We start from the raw sequence: 20,680 nt of genomic DNA, 5'->3' as shown, positions 1-20,680 counted from the left end.
ATAAGTGTTTGATTACAAACATTGCTCAAAATATTTTATTGTGTTCAGCAGAAGTTTTTGAGTGAGCTATTCTTTTGAAATTAATTATTTTTATTGCTCATATTACTTGTATCACATCCTGAAATTATTCTTATGATATTTACAGAATGGAGGGTCTAGTATGGGCCAACCGGGACCACCTGGACCTCCGGTATGTATCATGTTTTTGCCCTAGATCATTTGTAGAGGAACACCAACAAAAATCTGCAACATATGACAAATGGATAAAAAAGCAAAACAAACCCATTACACATGCTTAAAAGCAATGCTGCTTTTAAAGATGGGGTAATTGACAATTTAAAAAAGAAAAAAGTCTTAAAAATAAAGACGCTATAAAGGGATCTTCACAACCATGCCACAGAATAGAGAAGAAGCAGTATGCTTTTTTACATAAGGGTTATATTGACCAAAATCACCACGTTATCAATATTATCATGGTTTTGTGAACAATTTCTAGAAATGTAATGAAATTATTGATGCAAATCTAATTTAAAATGGATTTTACATATAAGTGCACTTTTGTTAAAAATCAAATAAATAACATTAACATGAATCACGGCACCTTTTACATTTGGGGATAAATGTTGATCTAGTTCAGATAAAACACAAGTTAGTAAATCAGATTTTCATATAAACACAAATCATCAAGTCTTCTGTCTGTGTATGTTGTGAGAAGTCAGGTGAACTTTATGACCCAGGAGTAAAACTGCTTAACACCTCCGCTCACAGCAATCACTGAAGAAACAAACAGAGCTTTAAACTCATCACATCACATCATTTCATGGAAAATGAAGAGAAAAGATGGATCTGTCAAGAAGAAATATTAAGTAAACGTGTCAGTACAACTAGATTTCCTTTAATGTGAAATTTGTTTGGATTTAAATTCAGTCAGTAAAGCACTGTCATCACAAACACATGCGAGCAGATGTAAATGAATGTGTTTGTCTTATGTTATTGCCTAAATTGGTTATGGTTAAACAGAAAATAAAAATGAAGCGATAATACTAACTGTTGGACATTTTTGATAACAAAAACTGGTAATCGTTAGTTTTCTACCAAAGAAGAACCATTTTTTGGTTCCCCAAAGATTTCTTTCCTCTCATAGTTTGTACACTCTTAAAAATTAAGGTGCTAAAGTACATCATGTTATTATTAAAAAACTGTTTGGTTTTTGGCTACATGGGTTCATGCAGTATACACTCACCTAAAGGATTATTAGGAAAACCTGTTCAATTTCTCATTAATGCAATTATTTAATCAACCAATAACATGGCAGTTGCTTCAATGCATTTAGGGGTGTGGTCCTGGTCAAGACAATCTCCTGAACTTCAAACTGAATGTCAGAATGGGAAAGAAAGGTGATTAAAGCAGTTTTGACCGTGGCATGGTTGTTGGTGCCAGACGGGCTGGTCTGAGTATTTCACAATCTGCTCAGTTACTGGGATTTTCACACACAACCATTTCTAGGGTTTACAAAGAATGGTGTGAAAAGGGAAAAACTTCCAGTATGTGTCAGTCCTGTGAGCGAAAATGCTTCGTTGATGCTAGATGTCAGAGGAGAATGAGCCGACTGATTCAAGCTGATAGAAGAGCAAGTTTGACTGAAATAACCACTCGTTACAACCGAGGTATGCAGCAAAGCATTTGTAAAGCCACAACATGCACAACCTTGAGGCGGATGGCCTACAACAGCAGAAGACCCCACGGGGTACCACTCATCTCCACTACAAATAGGAAAAAGAGGCTACAATTTGCACGAGCTCAGCAAAATTGGACAGTTGAAGACTGGAAAAAATGTTGCCTGGTCTGATGAGTCTCAATTTCTGTTGAGACATTCAGATGGTAGAGTCAGTGGTGGTGGTGTAATGGTGTGGGGGATGTTTTCTTGGCACACTTTAGGCCCCTTAGTGCCAATTGGGCATCATTTAAATGCCACGGCGTACCTGAGCATTGTTTCTGACCATGTCCATCTCTTTATGACCACCATGTACTCATCCTCTGATGGCTACTTCCAGCAGGATAATGCACCATGTCACAAATCATTTCAAATTGGTTTCTTGAACATGACAATGAGTTCACTGTATTAAAATGGCCCCCACAGTCACCAGATCTCAACCCAATAGAGCATCTTTGGGATGTGGTGGAACGGGAGCTTCGTGCATCCCACAAATCTCCATCAACTACAAGATGCTATCCTATAAATATGGGCCAACATTTCTAAAGAATGCTTTCAGCATCTTGTTGAATCAATGCCATGTAGAATTAATGCAGTTCTGAAGGTGAAAGGGGGTCAAACACAGTATTAGTATGGTGTTCCTAATAGTCCTTTAGGTGAGTGTATATATATATACTGTATATATATTTATGTATAAAGGAGCTTTTCTGCTAGAATCATTCCATCGGCTTATCAACTCTGCCACACGCAGACTTATCTGTTCTCTATGTAATGTGCCCTTCTTCTCCATGAAGAACAAGAGTCTATTCCCTCCTGGCACCTTGTTACCAGACCGCCCGTGACTAAGAAAAGATACTAAACCCTTATCAGCAGGTCTGAAAGAGGACATACTGCATTCTTACCGTGATAGACACAAGGAGCTGCTTGTAAATCCCTCAGGCTGCTTTGCTTTGCTCAAAGTGGAACGTGACGCCTCCTGTTGACAAGATACATTTTGCTGCTAAAACAGCAAGAAGAGATGACACTCAGACAAAGCTCACTTAAATTTAATCTTAACTTTATTTGAACAACTAAGAGGCTTGTGGTTAGAAGAGCTCTACTAAAATCAGTATGTGATAGGGTTATGCTCACTCATGATAGATGATCTCACTTGGTGTGTAAAGATGTAAAATCTGCTTCCAAATTATGTGTGATATGCTATATTGTTTTATAAGCTGAATTCAGGTTAACTAGATTGCAGAATATATCTTGGCATGTGCCAAAGTGACTCCTCACACAAAATAACTAGCAAAATATAAACTTGTCTTTGTGTTAATAAGTGCAAATATACAGTTCATGTTGTCAGTGTTGTAGCGACGCTACTAGTTTAACTACATCTGTCTGTATCTTGACAGTAGTTCAGTTACTTTAAAACAGTGTAGATTTAACAGTAGTTAAATATGTTTTTCAGCAAGTAGCGATGTAGCGCAACCAAACGCAGTTTTGTAATCTGTGCAAACCAAAGATTTGTATGTTTGCGTCACTTCTAGCATATGCAAGTGACTAATAAAAAATGAATAAAAATTAAAATTAATAAAATATAATCCTCCTGCTTTATTGCTTTTACATCAAATGGCTATTTCTATTTTAATCCATGTTTCCCATTATTCCAAAATCTAATCTGTCCTGCCACAGTTTTGTAACAAACCTATAAAAACACTAATGTTGTGTTTGCGCCACTGCTTTAGCATCTGTCAATCAAACAGAAATATAAACAGAAATCCAGATTTAATGCGTTTATCAAACCACATGATTTAATTATATACCTTGTTCATTTATAATAATTATTAATCACAATTCATAAAGATGAGATAAATATTTGTAGTTCACAAACTAAAACAATACTGAAATCATAATTGTATTAAATTACATTGTTTTAAACCCCAAATCATTTTCTTTAAACATTCTTCATTAACAATTATATTCAGTTATTTGTAATTTAATGGCATTGTAAAAGTAGTTTTAATCTAGCTAGCTACTTTTTAATAGTAACTTGTAATGTAGCTAACTACTTTTTCAGATGGGTTGCTTGGCTGTAGTTTTACTGAAGTAGCTTGTAGCTTATCTAACTAAAGTTTAAAGCAGCTTCCCCAACACCGCATGTTGTATGCAAATATTGAATAATTCAGTCACTTTTAATATTTTGTATGAAAATAAGTTTTTTTTCAACTGTTTATTCTTGGATTTATTTTTCCATTTGAGCTTGTTGCAAAGCATTTTGGGATTGCTTTATCAGATGTGATGCTGTGAAAACTTGATGTTTTAAAAGGCAACACAGTTTTGCTGATTATGTCACATTGGGGAAAACGAATGGTTAAAGACCACATCAAATTGATTGACTTCTGTGTTGTGGAGCATTTTCATGTTGGGATGTAATATCAAAGGATTTCTCTTTCTACTAAACACTTTGACAAAAATCTGATTTGAATATGCCTGCAGGATGACTCATCAGTCTTTCTGCTCCTGTTTTCCAGAAGAGACTCAGAAAATAGTTAGAGGTTTTTTGTATCAATGCATTGTGCTGTTGTGTGACAGCAATCAACTAATTACACCAATTGGTTAATTTTATAGATACCACACATAAATAGAAAATGATAGCAATTTAATGTCCATGGGCACTGATTTTATTTTTGTTTTTCAGGGGCCAAAAGGAGATGAAGGAAGGATGGTGAGTGTTGCGCGTCTGGCTCGCGCGGCTAGTTCGACACTATACGCAATACAAATGATTTCTCACTCAAATTATTACTCTACCAGGCCGTCAGGGCGCACTGATTTAGGATAGGTGAAGAAAAGTAACCAATCCACTATTGCAAACACAGTTTAGAACAAACAACAAGACAACAAAGAACAAGAATCAAACATTATGGTAACAAACATGCTCCACAGCTTTCTGTTCTTGAAAGAAGTAAAAATTAAAGAAGAAAATTGATAATGTGTGTGCAAATTCTGTCCTTTTCCTGTTTTTGTGTTTGTAGTGGAGTGTCCTGTCTAAATATTTTCACGTGCATGCGCTGTTGTACGTGGACTGTACGCGCACTGTACGCGTGGTCTCAAATTTTGGGCTGCACGCGGACGGCACGCAAATGACGTCATGCGGACGGTGCGCATACGCGGACGTCCCTAGTATACTTTTGGCTTAACTTACTGTAGATTTAAATTGATGTTATAATAATAATAATAAGAAGAAGAAGAAGAAGAAATGAACATTAAATATAGTCTTTATATAGTCTTTATCTTTACAGAATAAAACTAAAATAACAGCCTCATGCAAAGCATGAGAACCAAAATCTAAAGGAAAAAACAGAAAAGGTTAATGATGCTTTGCATGAGGCTGTTATTTTAGTTTTATTCTGTAAAGATAAAGGGCCCCATTTTAACGATCTAAACGCATGGTCTAAATGGGTGTGTCCAATTCCACTTTTGCTAATTTAACGACGGGAAAACGGTTTCTGCGTCGAGCGCACGGTCAAAAAGGGTTGTTGATATTCTCCTAATGAGTAATTGGTGTGTTCAGGGCGTAACGTGCAATAAACCATTGAGAGTCTCAGCTCTCATCCCCTTTAAAAGACAGTTGCGCTGGCGCTATGTCTAATCCCTATTTAGATGACAGACTTTGTAAACTGAAAAACTAAGCGGAGGAAGAAGACCACCAGTTTAATGATATATAACTGTGTTGTTTTCATTTGTATTGAAATTGTTCTTTTTTTAATTTAAACCTTTAAAAGCCATTTAGTCATGGAAGTAAAATTAGCAGTCTTTTAATTGGTGTAAATGTATGGCTATCCAACATCATCAAAAATAATTTACAAGTATGTCAGAAAAGGTTTGAACTCTAAAAATACTTTATTTTTAACAAACAAGCATTTACAAACATGCGGAGAGCCGAAACGTTTCAGCACTCGGACAGCGCCATGAGTTGTTTTTTTTTAAGCATTACTTAAAAATGTTTCTCATCTCACCATATCCACAGGTACAAAGTCATCATATACTATAAATTCGTAGGGTAGCATTTAAAAAAACATTTCAAAATAGATGCATTTGTTTAAAGCAAAATATTTACTTACTAGGCTACAGGTGAAGCAGCTCTTTGTGCCTTCTAACGTCTCATAATTGGTCCTCATTTATGTCCAAGAGACTCAATAATAATCGTTTACATTTTAAACCTTTAATTTTTTATATTATAAAAGGGTTGTGTACTGCTGCACATCCATGTGTGTGATAAGCAAACTCGCGTTGTTGGCCCGTATTACTAACGTGCTCATTAAATAACAAAAACAATAGTGCGCCATTGACTTTAGAGCAGGTTTTAGTTGGTCAATGGCGTAGTCTGTTTAGTTGCCTCAAAATAGCAAAGCACCAACAATGCACCTGAACACACTCATTTTCAGACCAGGACGCCCATGGGCACAAAATTGGGCACAAATGCATTTGCTATTTAAACTATTTCAATGCGGGGAGCAATTCGCATTAAAGTGCCTTGCTCAAGGGCACCACAGTCCAACCTTCCGGCTGAGACTCAAACCGGAAACTCTCGGGATACAAGCCCGACTCTCTTACCACTAGACTAGAACTAGTGGGGGCAGAGGTCACATTGACAAGCATGTCACTTTCACTTACCTACTGTTTTAATGGGCAATGAGTTGGTACTTCATCTAATTCAGTACCTACTGTCACAGTATACGATTTCGGACGTAGCCACTGTCTTTTGATCGGTCCAGCTCTTGCTTTTTAGCTGGTCTCCATTAATCATGACTGGTCCGAGAGCAGTGAAGCACAACAATTTAGACACAAAACACTCTCTACAACAAAAAGAATGAGCAGGAACGGAGCGTGAATCAAATTGTTGTCACATATTGTCTGTATGTGGGAGATGTCATGCATACACATGCAAAACGACACTGTACAATAGCAGCAATGCAGCCAACCAGGCATTTGTTCTCGTGGGTGCAATTTAGATTTTTTTATTGTTTTATAATTTTTTAAGGAACGATTTTTCACCAGCATGCTAATTTGACATTTGAATAAATGGTCCCAGCAGTCTTCTGCACAGTGCTGAAATTGGCCCATCTGTCTCCAGTAGATCCTCGCTCTGGTCTCATGTAGGTCTGCGATCTGTTATTCGTGACTTTCTACACATGCAACAATTGCCTGGCAATGTTGCGTTCGCTGTTGTCCGTCAGTAGCAGCTGAGACGTGAGACAAGCATAATGTACGCCGCTTGTTCATGCATCCTTCGAGGCGTCGTACATCGGTTCGTTGTGGGGAAATGGCCAATCGCTTTGGATGAATTACGAGCGACTAGGTTTGCCGTGATTTATTCCTTCAGCAGACTGAATTAGAAGGCAAAGAGGAAAGTACATGCTTTGTCAGGACGATAATGCGACAGAATTAAAGTTGACCTGACTCACATGTCAAGATGAAGAAAAACGCACTTCTTAAATAGAAATAATCAGTGACGTGCATGAAGAATGAATTTGGGTGTTTGCTAGCTGTATACATGCATGCATTACAAACGTGTCGCCTAACCATAGAGTCAACATTAAAACACACCGAGTGCTAAATATTTGCTTCATGGTGGAGACAACAGTATATATTTTGAGAAAAAAATAATGCCAAAATGTAGTTTAATGGTTAGTAAGAAACATTTTATTAAGATTTGTTCTTGAATCAATTGGCATTGCAAGATTGTTATTTGTTAATGCAAAATGGGAAAATGTGACCTGTAGACCTGTGTACATCTTAATAGGTTTCAACACTTAGGCAGTCTTTCTTTCACACATGAAGGTAGGCATGCTGAGCTGGTATTTTTCTTTTATTCCAGGGTGAGCCTGGGTTGATGGGATTACCGGGACTGGAGGGTCTGCCGGGTGCTAAGGTAAGCGCATTTCAAAGAGTCGCATCATTGGATGTTCTCTCACTGTGTCTGAGTGTCCAGATTACACTGTAGGGTAGTACACTTTCAAATTTCATATTAGTACTTCAGAGGTACATACTGGTACCAAAGAGTGCATATTAGTACCTCAAAGGTGCATATTAGTAATAAATGTATACATATCTGTAGCTAAATGCTACATATCTTACCCTTTTTTTTAAGGGGACCTCCCCAATGACAGCTTCAGGGTTTCCAGCAGAAAATTTGTTAGTTAAGGTGGTAGGGGTGGGCGGGGCCGGTGGCGTAGCAATCAAAGGGGCGGGGCGTACTTGTCATGATGAAAATAAAATATTTTTATTAAAAACACCCAAATAAAATTCTTAATTTTGAAGAAACTATGACAGAAAATAAACACATACTAGATTATTAATGAATAAAATGTTTTTAACAGATACCTTTAAGAGGCTGTTTACACTTGGCATTAACATGCGTTTTCGTCGATCGGATCACAAGTGGACGACGTTAATGCCAAGTGTAAACAGTGTTCAAAACTTTTTGAGCTCGTCTACTTTCGACCACTTTCAACACATTCAGAGGTAGTCCAAACCCCTTTCGATCAGATTGCTTTTGTAGTGTAAGTGCACATGTGGTTGAATGTGTTCGAACAGCCACACACGATCACCTTCTCTTCGCCCATTTATCTAATCTGAGGTACTGAAAACAATGTTTTACATCTTTTCTGATTTCACACGGTGAACAGCGCTATTTTTAGCCTTTCATTGATAAAACTAACGCAGCTGATCTCCGCGTAGTTTCATTTTGCATGCGTGTGAAAGTTGCGCGATCTTATTTCATCAATTGCGTTGAAATATCAGAAAAAGCTCTGACATATACATGTGCAAAACACTGTGCAGCATGTTTACTTACTACACAAGCAGTGGACTCCGACATAATATTAGTTCATGTCCATATAAACTCGTCATTATTCCCGCTGCCGTTTAAATGACTCGCCCACAGTCTCGACAGACCCCCCCCCCCCCAGTGTTCAGGACAGAAGCGGTCCAAAGTGGCCAAAAGAGACGACTTTAAATACCAGGTGTAAATGTGATGTGTCTTTCTCGTCCACTTGTGAGAGACGAGAACGCATCTTGGTGCCAGGTGTAAACAGCCCCTAAAGGGAATAGCTGCGTGAAAGTGAAACTAAAGGGTTAATAAACACAAACTGAAGCAGATGTTGTAGAACGTCTGGTGAACGCTGATAGATAGCTTGAAGATTGTAAAAACTGATTATTTCTCACTATTCATTACATTATCTTAAAGGAGTGTAACTACTGTAGCATGTAAATAATGCAAATAAATAACGTGAGCAAGAGCGCTCAACAATTATATCAAATCAACAGGCACGTGAAACCTAGCTAGCAGGTTGCTCAAACAACAAAATCACCAGCTAACTTACTTTAGATTTGGAAGAACTATAGACTAATACAATACCAGGCTTAAATAAACCCAAAACATAAGTCCACTTACAGTTCTCATGGACACGTGTTTCATCAATTGACTAGCCTATCCTCCAGACAGTGACAGACCACCACGTCTTCCTCTCATTTTGGCCGTGTGGCGTGCGTGCCCGCTCGTGGGGTGCAGTGCATCCGTGCTATTCTCCAAGATACACTTGACGGCCTTTTGTGCAGCAATTTTTTTTTGGACAACCTAGTTAAGGCGGTAAGGTTTCCCAGCTTAGGCGGGCCGCCCGAACTGCAAAGTGCTGCGGGAAACCCTGAGCTTGAGACCATCTTTTGACAATTTTTTCTAACAGTGTGCCCTACACCATCACAATTTGACGTGACATAGCAGGATCTTGAGCTTGTGTGTGTGTTTTCTTATTTGAGGAAGGTTTTCTTTAGTGAGAATTATTGTATTGTAGATTATTTGGTAACACTACAGTAAGGTTGTATTTGTAAACATTAGTCAATGCATTAGCCATACCTGTCAACATTGGAATATAAAATAAGGGAAATTTCCCAAACCCTAACACATCTCTCCCTTTTCACTACTATGCAAGGGAATGGACGGGTATACCTTGGGGTATAATTTTTTTGTATGGCTCTTTTGTTATACACATAGGTCACAGACGTTGTATTCCTGAACACCTTCTGAGTTAAGCAGTAAAGCACAAACAGCAGTTTTTCCCAACACGCAAAATTATAATATATCAAACCTGTATTCATTTCTAACAAAATCTTTTTAAGCACCATTGACTTCCATAGTAGTATTTTGTACATACAGTGGTGCTTCTGTTTCCTGCTTTATCTTCCTTGCTGTTAGCTTTATGTGAGTTAATGTATTTACAAAGGTTAACAAATGCAATCTTATTGTAAAATGTTTAATTGAACATTAACATAAATTGATATGGCATAAGTCATAGCTTATTCTAATTGTTAACACAAACCTGTGGACATGTCCCAAATATCAGTAACAGGTTTGTAAAATTCCTTTCATCTTTTTAAAGAGTTCTGGTTTTATATCCCGTTCATGAAGTGCTTATTAGTATTCAAAAGTCACTTCTGCAGTGCTTAGTCACAGTCCCACCAAACCACTTCCAGTATACGCGCATGAATATAAGAGGAAGAAATAATAGGCTTTATTAAATCTTGCCCACAAAACCATGCAGAACCCCGACCTCCCATCCCGAACGAATCCGAGCGCTGGTGCGTGGAGACTCACTTTCGTCTCCATGCAAGAGCGGCTTCCTTTCTGGAGCGCCGTCAAAATCGCCCACTCTTCCCTGAGAGGACTTGTCAAGATGTAGTTGCACCGTTTCGTGCACTCGCTGATTTCACAACAGCCACAAGGATGCCTGATCTCAAGCTGTTTATTTTCGTGCTGTGCCCCAAAACCTAAAAGCTGCTCATTAGTTCTTAAAGCCAGCAGAGCACATATTGAAGAATGAGTTTAGATACAGATACTCAGACTTTTGGTTGTGGCTTATCTTATGCATATAGACCTGAAATGATGATTATTTTTTGTGAACTTACATGTTCTTGTCTTACGTGTGTGTGTGTTAAGGGTGATCCTGGCTTACCTGGTCCTCCTGGGGTTCTTGGTCCTCCTGTAAGTTAATCTTTACATTAGCAAAGTTTGTATACTGTTATTGTAAGAACCACATTTATTAGATATGAAAGATCATAATGTTAACAACATAAACATGTATTCAAAGCAGTCTCGTGGCTGTATTCAGCACATACCTATTTTATGATGTGGCCTTATTTATACGTTTTATTACTGTACAATCTTGGGGTTGGGGTGAAGTTTCATTCATGGTTTTTTTTTATAGTTGTAGGTTTTTGTTTAATTCACATCATACAAATTTACATAAAATCCTTACCACATAAAATATGTACATTTTCCTGTGAAAGCAGGTTCATATATCACCAAAATCAAATGTATGAAAAATTGGGTGGTCAAAATTATTATCCCCGGGGAAAATTATTATCTGGGGAAAATGCTTTCGGTCTGTAAAGTTACATTTAATTTAAGTCACTATTTATTTTTAAGGTTGCATGATGTGCACAATAAAGTAAAAGTTAAAGTGGGGGAGAAGCGGAGCTCTGGCTACATTTGCATTGCAAACTATGACAGCATCTTTAGCACACAACCCTTGACAGAGCTGACAAATATCACGTTATTTCATCACCGCTTTGCGCGTGTAGGTCTAGAAAGCTGTTTTCAACTATGATAAGTATATTCCTAAAGCGATCATTTTTCTTATAAGGCATTGTGTGTCTGGTTTCATGCGGTAATGTATTGATCAATCTACAGTTTATTTAGTGCTCTAACACATCCTGAAGTTTCAAGTTTTTCAAAATAAAAGTAAATTGAGTCTTTAAATATCAGTAGTTCCTGTCGGGATGAAAGTAACACTTGTTACTTGCTGCTAATACTGTTGCATTATGTTGAACATTCTAATTTGATTTAATAAAATTTTCATTAATTACTGTTTGAATTTTTTTGAATTCTCAACAATTCAAGTTTGTACTGTCAGGTTGCTTTTGGTCATAATCATGTGTATTTACTAAAAACAAGTGTAACACAAAAATCTATCTTGTTCTGTTGTGTTACTTTCGTCTCAGCTGACAGGGTCAAGAGTAACAATGTGCTACTTATGTATTTAAAGTGAAATAATAATGAAGTCATTTTACATTTGTTCAAAATTCCACCTGGTATTGATCGACCACACTTGAGGGTTTTGAGCTCAGTAAAAATATATCTCTGTTTAAAACATTAGCTTTAAAAAAAAATTTTCTGAAAAATTTTACTTTCGCCCCTACTAGTTAATCGTGTGATTCAGATGGGTGTCTGTTTTGGGAAATAACACTTACTCTTGTGAAACTGTTTCCTGTGGTGTGTAGGGAAAGCCCGGCCTGCGCGGTGAGACAGGCATCCCTGGAGACCCGGTGAGATTTGCTTTGTTGCTTGTTAGCAGCTGTCAATCATCCAGCAGGTTTTTTGGCACAGAGACTATGAGACAATGATAATGTCCTATTATCCTCCTTCACACAGGGAGAGCGAGGACCTGTGGGAGAGACTGGCTTCCCTGGACCAGAGGGTCCACCTGGAGCTCCTGTAAGCTATCCAAGCAAACTACACCTGCACAACACCTCATAACATAAACTACCTGTAATCTAAAGTGGAAACAATGGTCTCATTCACTAATAATTGCGTACGTTATTTGGATTTTTGCGCACATTTGGTGAAAACATTTCGCCTAACATCATGGGTACGCACATGAGTTTGTTCTTATACTTGTTCTTACGGTAGTGAATTTGGAGTGTTGTACATGAGCGGCCGAGTGCACAAGGTTGGCAATTTGCATAATACACACCCAGACCAGCTCCATATATGGACTTTCCGCAGCGCTGGTCCACAGAAATATTTAGAGCAGTTTGTCACATTTATTATCTGTAAAGTTCCATTTTGCTTTGCATTTTTGATTTGGGAGGTTTTGTTGTCGGCGGAGGTGAGATGCGATAATGAAGACTTAATATGACTTCATATCGATTTTAAAAGTAAGCAAAGCATGAAGATTTGTCATTAGCTGCATCTTTTTATGTGTAGAAAAAATAATATAGCCTATATAATAATGTATAATATAATGTAGAGAATAATATAGAAAATATTATCATATAAAATATAATATATATCAATATTATTTACATTAGCCTAGTACAAACTCTTCATATGTCTAAAGCTGTGTATGTCTTACAGTATGTATCAGTCTGTAATCTATACCTTTAACATTAGATCTCCCAACAGCTTGATGTAGCCTTGAATTACAGGCCTGATTTAATTAATTGATTAATTTGCTGATTTTTCTCAATTTGACTCTCTGTGGATTCAAGAGTAACAACACAAACATTTGGTCAGAATTTCTTCATCATCAGTTCTTGAGTTCTGCTCAGGTGCCTGTTGTTTGATTCAGAGCCGAGCTGTAGCTAATGTAGGATCCTGGTGCGCCGACATCGTGGATGGGCACCACAGCGGTATTATTGGATTGAATGAATTACTTTGAATCTCATCGCATCATTACCCTAATACCATATGATATAGGGGTATAACACATTTAGACCGCAAATCCCACCCATGGCACTTTCAACACAAAGCAATCTCACATATTCTTGTTAATGCTGTGGGGATTTATTCTGTGTTATGAAATGAAGTTTTATTGGCTGTCTCACTGCAGATGTACAGTGCTTGTACAGGTCTCGTATACTGTTATTGTTGAGTTATTCCTGCAGCGGTTTTGCTTTTAGCATGTTTGTTGAATGCACAGAACTGCCCAGAGGTTTTGTTTGTTTCTGCTGGTGTTTCACCTTTTTTACTAGTTGTCTCTGCATGTTTTTATTTAACTTTAATATAAATAATGTGCATTTAAATAACATCAGATGTTAACTACATGAGTTTAGAAGTCATGTTAAAATCAGGGCTGTCAAAAGGTTTACAAAGAATGGTGTGAAAAGGAAAAACATCCAGTAAACATCCAGAAAATGCTTTGGTGATTCTAGAGGTCAGAAGAGAATGGGCCGACTGATTCAAGCTGATAGAAGAGCAACTTTGACTGAAATAACCACTCGTTACAACCGAGGTATGCAGCAAAGCATTTGTGAAGCCACAACACGCACAACCTTGAGGCGGATGGGCTACAACAGCAGAAGACCTCACTGGGTACCACTCATCTCCACTAAAAATAGGAAAAGAGGCTACAATTTGCACAAGCTCACCACAATTGTACAGTTGAAAACTGGAAAAATGTTGCCTGGTCTGATGAGTCTCGATTTCTGTTGAGACATTCAGATGGTAGAGTCAGAATTTGGTGTAAACAGAATGAGAACATGGATCCATCATGACTTGTTATCACTGTGCAGGCTGGTGGTGTGGGGGATGTTTTCTTGGCACACTTTAGATCCCTTAGTGCCAATTGGGCATTGTTTTAATGCCACGGCCTACCTGAGCATTGTTTCTGACCATGTCCATGCTTTTACGACCACCATGTACTCATCCTCTGATGGCTACTTCCAGCAGGATAATGCAACATGTCACAAAGCTCGAATCACTTCAAATTGGTTTTGTTGAACATGACAATGAGTTCACTGTACTAAAATGGCCCCCACAGTCACCAGATCTCAACCCAATAGAACATCTTTGGGATGTGGTGGAACGGGAACTTCATGTCCTGGATGCGCATCCCACAAATCTCCATCAACTGCAAGATGCTATCCTATCAATATGGGCCAACATTTCTAAAGAATGCTTTCAGCACCTTGTTGAATCAATGCCACGTAGAATTAAGGCGAAACAGGGGTCAAGCACAGTATTAGTATGGTGTTCCTAATAATATTTATTCCTACATAATAATTACACACAATACACACACACAGATTATGCAAACACTAACTTTTATTTTGTATGTGATTAATGTGATTAATCTTTTGACAGCCCTTATTAAAATCAATATGAAATGTCATGCACTCATTCATTCACATTTTAGTAATTTTCATAACAAATGTCTACTTTTCTAAATTTCTTAAATAAAACACTAATAAACATTAAAAAAAATGTAGGGGAGGATTTTTGCATGATATCCAATAAATTCCCAGTGAACATTAAATCTATGCCAATAACGTCAGGCAAAAAAAAATTAATTATATGTGAAGGATAAAACTCACTAAAGTGTATTTATGTATGCTTGAAACAACAAAAATCTATTTGCCAGTGTGGATAAGATATAAAATAAACTTATCTTGATATGTACTTTGAAAATAGGTCTTGCTATCCTTTTGCTTCTACATTTTTCTTATTTTAATGTTTGGGTATTTGTTCTGGCTAACAAATTTGTGACTAAAATGAATCTTGTCATTTTATTAAGAGTTTAATAAAGACAGTTTCTTTATAAATCTGTACAATAAAACCAAGATGTATTACAAAGGTAAACAGAGTTAGTAAAAATGATATTGACTATATAGACGGTTTCATCGGACGCACGTGATACACGTCTGATCCGAACTTTACTTCCGGTTTCATTTTTTTAATGGTCTGACTAGTTGCTAAACTGATCTCTTGAACAAATTCCTTGTCGAAAAGAACAATGAAAAATGTTTTTGGTTTCCTAGGTAATCTATGTGTTGTTGTTTTTTTGCTTGTTATATGAATAAACTACGTTTAAAGTACTTTGTTGTTTTTTATTATTAGCGGAGTTTACCGGAAGTTACTTGTGGACCGCGACAGCCGCTTGTTTATGTTGTTACTTTTGAAACCGTCTATAATATCTGTCTAAAATAATAATTTAGCCCTTGCTTGCTTTAGCATAAACTTTACTGCATTTTGTTAGATTATTTTAAAAGAGATCTTACATTATTATGTTTCTTAATAAATGTTGTTTTAAGGCCATTTAAGGACTGAATTAATGGAAACAAGACAGACGCTTATCAAGACACAGCACTAATCTTGAATACTTATCTTTTTGCAGTGTAAAACAGCAAGAAACATGGTTTTCTAATAGCATTAAACATTTGTGCTCATTGGGACATCTAATTAAATATGTAGATTGTAGATGAAGCAAATCTACTCTTGTTGAAAAGATTGATGGGAATGTTCTGTCTCCTCTACAGGGACGGCCGGGAAAAGATGGAATTCCAGGCTATGAGGTATGTTTCAGGATATTTATAAAGCACATAATAAAACAACTGAGTGCTGTACAACCAATAAGACTGAAGTATATAAAAGCAGAGCACTCCATTAGCAATGCAAAAGGTCATGGGTTTGAACCCCGGGAACACACATACTGATATATACCTTGTAATGCACTTTTGGATATTTATGCCAAATGCTTTAATGTAAATACTGTGGGAATTTGACTTCGGCTGTGCGTATCAAAGCAAATCATTTTACTTGATTAAATATTTTTACTCCAATATGTGCATCATCTAATAACTTTCTCTTTAGTATTTTTCCAGGAGTTATGAGGATTTAGTTGCTGACATAAGCATGCTCTGCATTTATCTCTGTCTGGCTCACTTTGTTTCTTGCCCATGCAAATAAAAGCCCAGCACCAGTCATTAGTCTTGTAAAGTTTCAATAATAAGATCACTTACTCACTGCTAATGCTCTTCTGCATGGATAAAATAGCGTCCATGAGCCATTAAATCATGAATAATGCATGTTATCGCTAATTAAATGTCCCCTACAAACAGTGTTTGTAGTTTATAAAAACTTGTCATGTCAAAAAATGTTCTGTTGCCTGATGCCTTGTCACAACAGACTGCAGATCTCTGACAGAACTGTGATACAAATCATCCATCTATACTTCACAGAAAGTAAAACAGACACATCAGAGAGCCGCCAACACACGAGTGCACCTACACGCCTCTGTCAGACAACACAGCACAGTAAATATAATGCACATCTATAGATCTTAATGAGATAAATGAAAAACAGCGAAGTGGAGTGTGAAGTGGACGAATAAGTCAAAGTTGACTTCTTATGGCAAGCTAGATCATTCGCAGGCATCTTTTTGTTATGTCACAAGACATCTGTTTTCTTTACAAGTATAAAGCATTAAAACCCGGCTGATCTCACAGAAATGTATATGCTTTTTACAAGTTGGCTAATTTGTATAAGTTCGTACGCAGAGAATCGTACAAAACTTACACGTTGTAAAAAATACATTAATGAAACCCCACCCATAACCCCAACGTCACAGCAGCAAAAGCAAAGCGTAAATGTCCACAGACAGCTGTTTTCTTGATAGCTTACAGATATTAAAGCACAAAGCTCCTGTTATATCCAGCCTGGTCTCACTGTTAATACCTTACTCTCAAAAACACAAAACATACTTTTTGTACGTTTGAATAGATGCTGAAGTGTACAATGTAGACATATTTGCAACATTTAATCATATTATTATTATGTTTTTACAGGTACAAAATGTAAAACATTTACAAATCTTAAATTCTGCTGTATCATTTTCCTTTAACCATTTTTTCGATAATGTTACACCCTAACCCTACCCCAAACCTTATCCTAAATCCAAACCCTTTTCATACAACATTTTTAAAAAACGTAATGTATTCTTCATATATTATGCAACCTAACAGACAGATGTGTGTAGGAAAATTTTAGTAACAAAAATATATATATCAACAATATATCATTTGACCGCTAATACAGTTTATTAAAATCATGTACTGATAGAAATAAAATGCATAACAGACAGAAAAGTGTAATGAAAATCATTTATTTATTGCAACATTTCAAAAGCAATATCAAAGTAGTTAAAATGAGGATGTGCTGCAGTCGCGGTCCTCTCTGGAGTTTATGAAGTACAGAGAAATATTTAAGTTATTTATTCACTAGAACGTTAATCCAGCTTCTCTCTGTCAAGGTGCGCATTTCAAATTTCATCGTACATCGACTGAAAGACAGCAATGTTGCAAATCTGTGACGTAGTACACAAGAGTCAATAACCTCTTTCACACAGTAATTTCAGTAAATTACCATGAATTTATAAGTATATACAAAAATGTGCTGTTCACACACGCAGTGACGATCCGTCTCTTTACCAGTAAGACATCATTCACACATCAGTAGCAAAATAACGGTAAACCCTTTGAGAAAGCCTGTGACGCACGGCGAGCTCAGTGTTGTATTTGTAAAAAATGGCGGGTTATGACTTTATATCCACAGTCCATATTTTGATGTGGACGTTAACTTCAGGTGTGCTCGACTTTTAAGCAGCGTTTGTTTGGAAACGTCCATAAACAGTGCGGAAGTAAATGTGTCATCTGTATCAAAACATTATGATTGGCCTGAAGCTGTCAGCGCGGTCTGACGTCGTCTGTTCTAAATGCCGGTACACTGAAATAAAATATTTATTCAATTTACTCAATCAATGTATTTAAGCTACATTTAAACAAAAAGATTAGTAAAATAAAATAAAATAAAAAAGTTGTGTTTAAATGTAGCTTAAATAAATTGATTGCAACCAGTTACCTTAAAAAATTGAGTAAATTGAATGAATCATTTTTTCAGTGTAGTCTATATTTTAGATTACTAGCTTCAAAACACGTGAACCAGCTGAAACAGACAAGGAGATCAGTGAGTACATAATGGCTACCAGTTGCAACACGCATTTGGAAAAGCAAGGCGCTTGAGAGCACTGTTCGTTTGAATGCAAAATACAATTTCACCACTAGATGGGGAAAATCCTACTTACTGTCCCTTTAAATGCAATTTACCAGTAAATTACCAGTAATGATTCTATGTGAGAAAGGGACTAATGAGGGTTTGATATCAGTGTCATGAAGCAATGTGTCGTAAAGCTTCTTGAGGCGCAATATTTGAATTCAAATTCATAACCGAGATTTGATGTTGATGGTCACTGATGAGAACTGGGATCAAGATTCCTGGATAAAGGACTGAATTTGAATCTGTTCCTCACAATCGTGCAAATTTTAAAGATGTGAATTACAGCGAATGAATAATATTAACATCTTTTGTGAATTTATGTTTCGTTTTGATGTAATTATTGTTGCATCGGAGAAAACGCCTTTTGTGTGTCATGGCAAACAAACTAATTATTACTAAATGGTTAAATGATTTCAGAAATGTTGTTCATTTGAAGGTTTTAAATTGTAGTCTTGTTTAATATTGTGTAATTCTCTGAAAGTCATTTCATTAGGTAAATGATTAAACTCTCTTAAATAAGTCAGAAAATATGACTGAAAACATGGCATTAATATGAGTAAGAAATGCCAATGCCCGTGATTTTAATATTTATTTATAGGAATATGTCCAAAAACGTACGATTTTTGGAAATAAATTAGAACAATGAAACACCACAGCGATAAAAGCAAAATGTAAATGTCCCCAGACAGCTGTTTTCTTTATAGCTGATATGAATTAAATCACAGCTTCTGTTATATCCAGCCCAATGTCATGGGACATTATTTTCGAGTTATATAATAATAACAATAATGAAACCCCACTCCAACATCAAAGCGGCAAAAGCAAATACATACAAATTGCCTTGATATTGTGTTGTTATATCTGCTTGAACGGGGAAAGACAGAAATCTCTAAACCCTAAAGATATTAACAACCCATGTTGTTCGGCTGGTCATAGCTGGTCTATTGAGTTTCAACTGGTCAGGCTTGGAGACCAGCTTAAACCTGTAAATATAATTGAATGGTTAGTCATGTTTGTGTTAAGCAGTGACGTCTTAAAATCATTTCAAATAGTAATTTTAGCATGATTGAAGATGACGCATGATCTCAAGAAAAGAAACTGAAAAGTCAACTCTTTTTAAACTGGGACTTCCTTTCCCACAGCCACCATATTGAGTATTTTGAAGATTCCCCCTTTAGTTTTCTATAAGTGTTCTTCCTCTTCCCCTTTATGATGTGATGACAGAAAGCCCAGCCCTATTTTTGCTTCTATTCACGTCACCATCATCTCTGTGTTTGCGGGGTATCAGACCACTCGTCGAGTTTTTTCTGGTTTGTTTTGCTTTAAAGCTCCTTTCCTTCTCGCTCCCCGCATCGATGCCATCTGTATGCATTTGGTGGTCCAACAGTGCCATCTAGCAGGAAGGATGTCTGCTTATAAAATCCCCCATCTCTTTACTAACAGGGGCTCAGGGAAACACAATTCAGTGGGCACGGTGATGGCTTTAAGCTCTCCTCATCAGGAGCTGGGGAATAGAGAGACGATAGAAAGAAAGAGCTTGTTTGACATCGACAGGGCTGGGGATGAAAGCAGATGGTCGGGGATGCTTTTTCCGCTTTAGAAACGCAGGCTAGATTGCATACATTTTTGCCTCGCCGGCAGCAATCCAGCAGGTGAATTTGATACAGAGATGCTCCCAGAGGAGCCAGCGGTACACGAGAGAAGAAAAGATAGATCGAGAAATGGAAGAGTGGTTTTGGAGCACAGCGAGAGGCGTTCTCTCAAAGGAGAAAGAGCAATGAGAGATTCAGAGGTTTTCTGCTTTGATGAGTTTGGGGAGAAGATGGTCATTTAGAAATCCCTCTGCTTTTACAGCTGCTGTCTGCTGAACAACTAAGACAAAGTTGAACCATAGAAGCAGGCAGATAATTTCATTTCTCAAATGCGAACGATGAACATCTGTGTGTGTATCTGGGTTTGATTTGGCCTGGACTTCTGCATAATTGTGTATCAAATTTAACACAATCTTTACATCCCAGCGGTACACAAAAACACAGACTGCTTAAGTAATGTAAACTATGAGTATTTTTACAAACACATGGTGTAAACATTCATATTTAGGGTAGAATATGTCTGTGAATTCCTGCGCTAATGGCGTATAGACGGTTTCAGCATCAACAACATAAACAAACGGCTTTTGTGGACTAAACACAACTTCCGGTAACAGAAGCGTAGCCAGAAAAGAGATGGGTGTGCATCTGAAAATCGGTGTGTGCCTACTGTGGAAAGTTATTAACCATAAGCATACAAGTTAACCATGCTATAACAATAATGTT

The 20,680-nt window shown here is 37.1% G+C and overlaps 1 protein-coding gene across 2 annotated transcripts in view; it reads left to right on the top strand.

Moving 5' to 3' along the window:
* Positions 1-20,680, top strand: part of LOC129415714 (uncharacterized) — a 222,285-nt gene that overhangs the window by 179,868 nt on the left and 21,737 nt on the right. For both annotated transcript variants that reach the window (XM_073873599.1, XM_055169813.2), the window contains 7 exons: positions 146-190; positions 4,395-4,421; positions 7,575-7,628; positions 10,692-10,736; positions 12,035-12,079; positions 12,186-12,248; positions 15,791-15,826. In XM_073873599.1, the coding sequence (XP_073729700.1) occupies positions 146-190; positions 4,395-4,421; positions 7,575-7,628; positions 10,692-10,736; positions 12,035-12,079; positions 12,186-12,248; positions 15,791-15,826 (315 nt within the window). The remainder of the gene's footprint in view (positions 1-145; positions 191-4,394; positions 4,422-7,574; positions 7,629-10,691; positions 10,737-12,034; positions 12,080-12,185; positions 12,249-15,790; positions 15,827-20,680) is intronic.

The sequence above is a fragment of the Misgurnus anguillicaudatus genome, chromosome 11 (assembly GCF_027580225.2).
Source record: "Misgurnus anguillicaudatus chromosome 11, ASM2758022v2, whole genome shotgun sequence".
NCBI classification, from domain to species: domain Eukaryota; kingdom Metazoa; phylum Chordata; class Actinopteri; order Cypriniformes; family Cobitidae; genus Misgurnus; species Misgurnus anguillicaudatus.
This window is presented reverse-complemented; position numbering and strand designations above follow the sequence as displayed.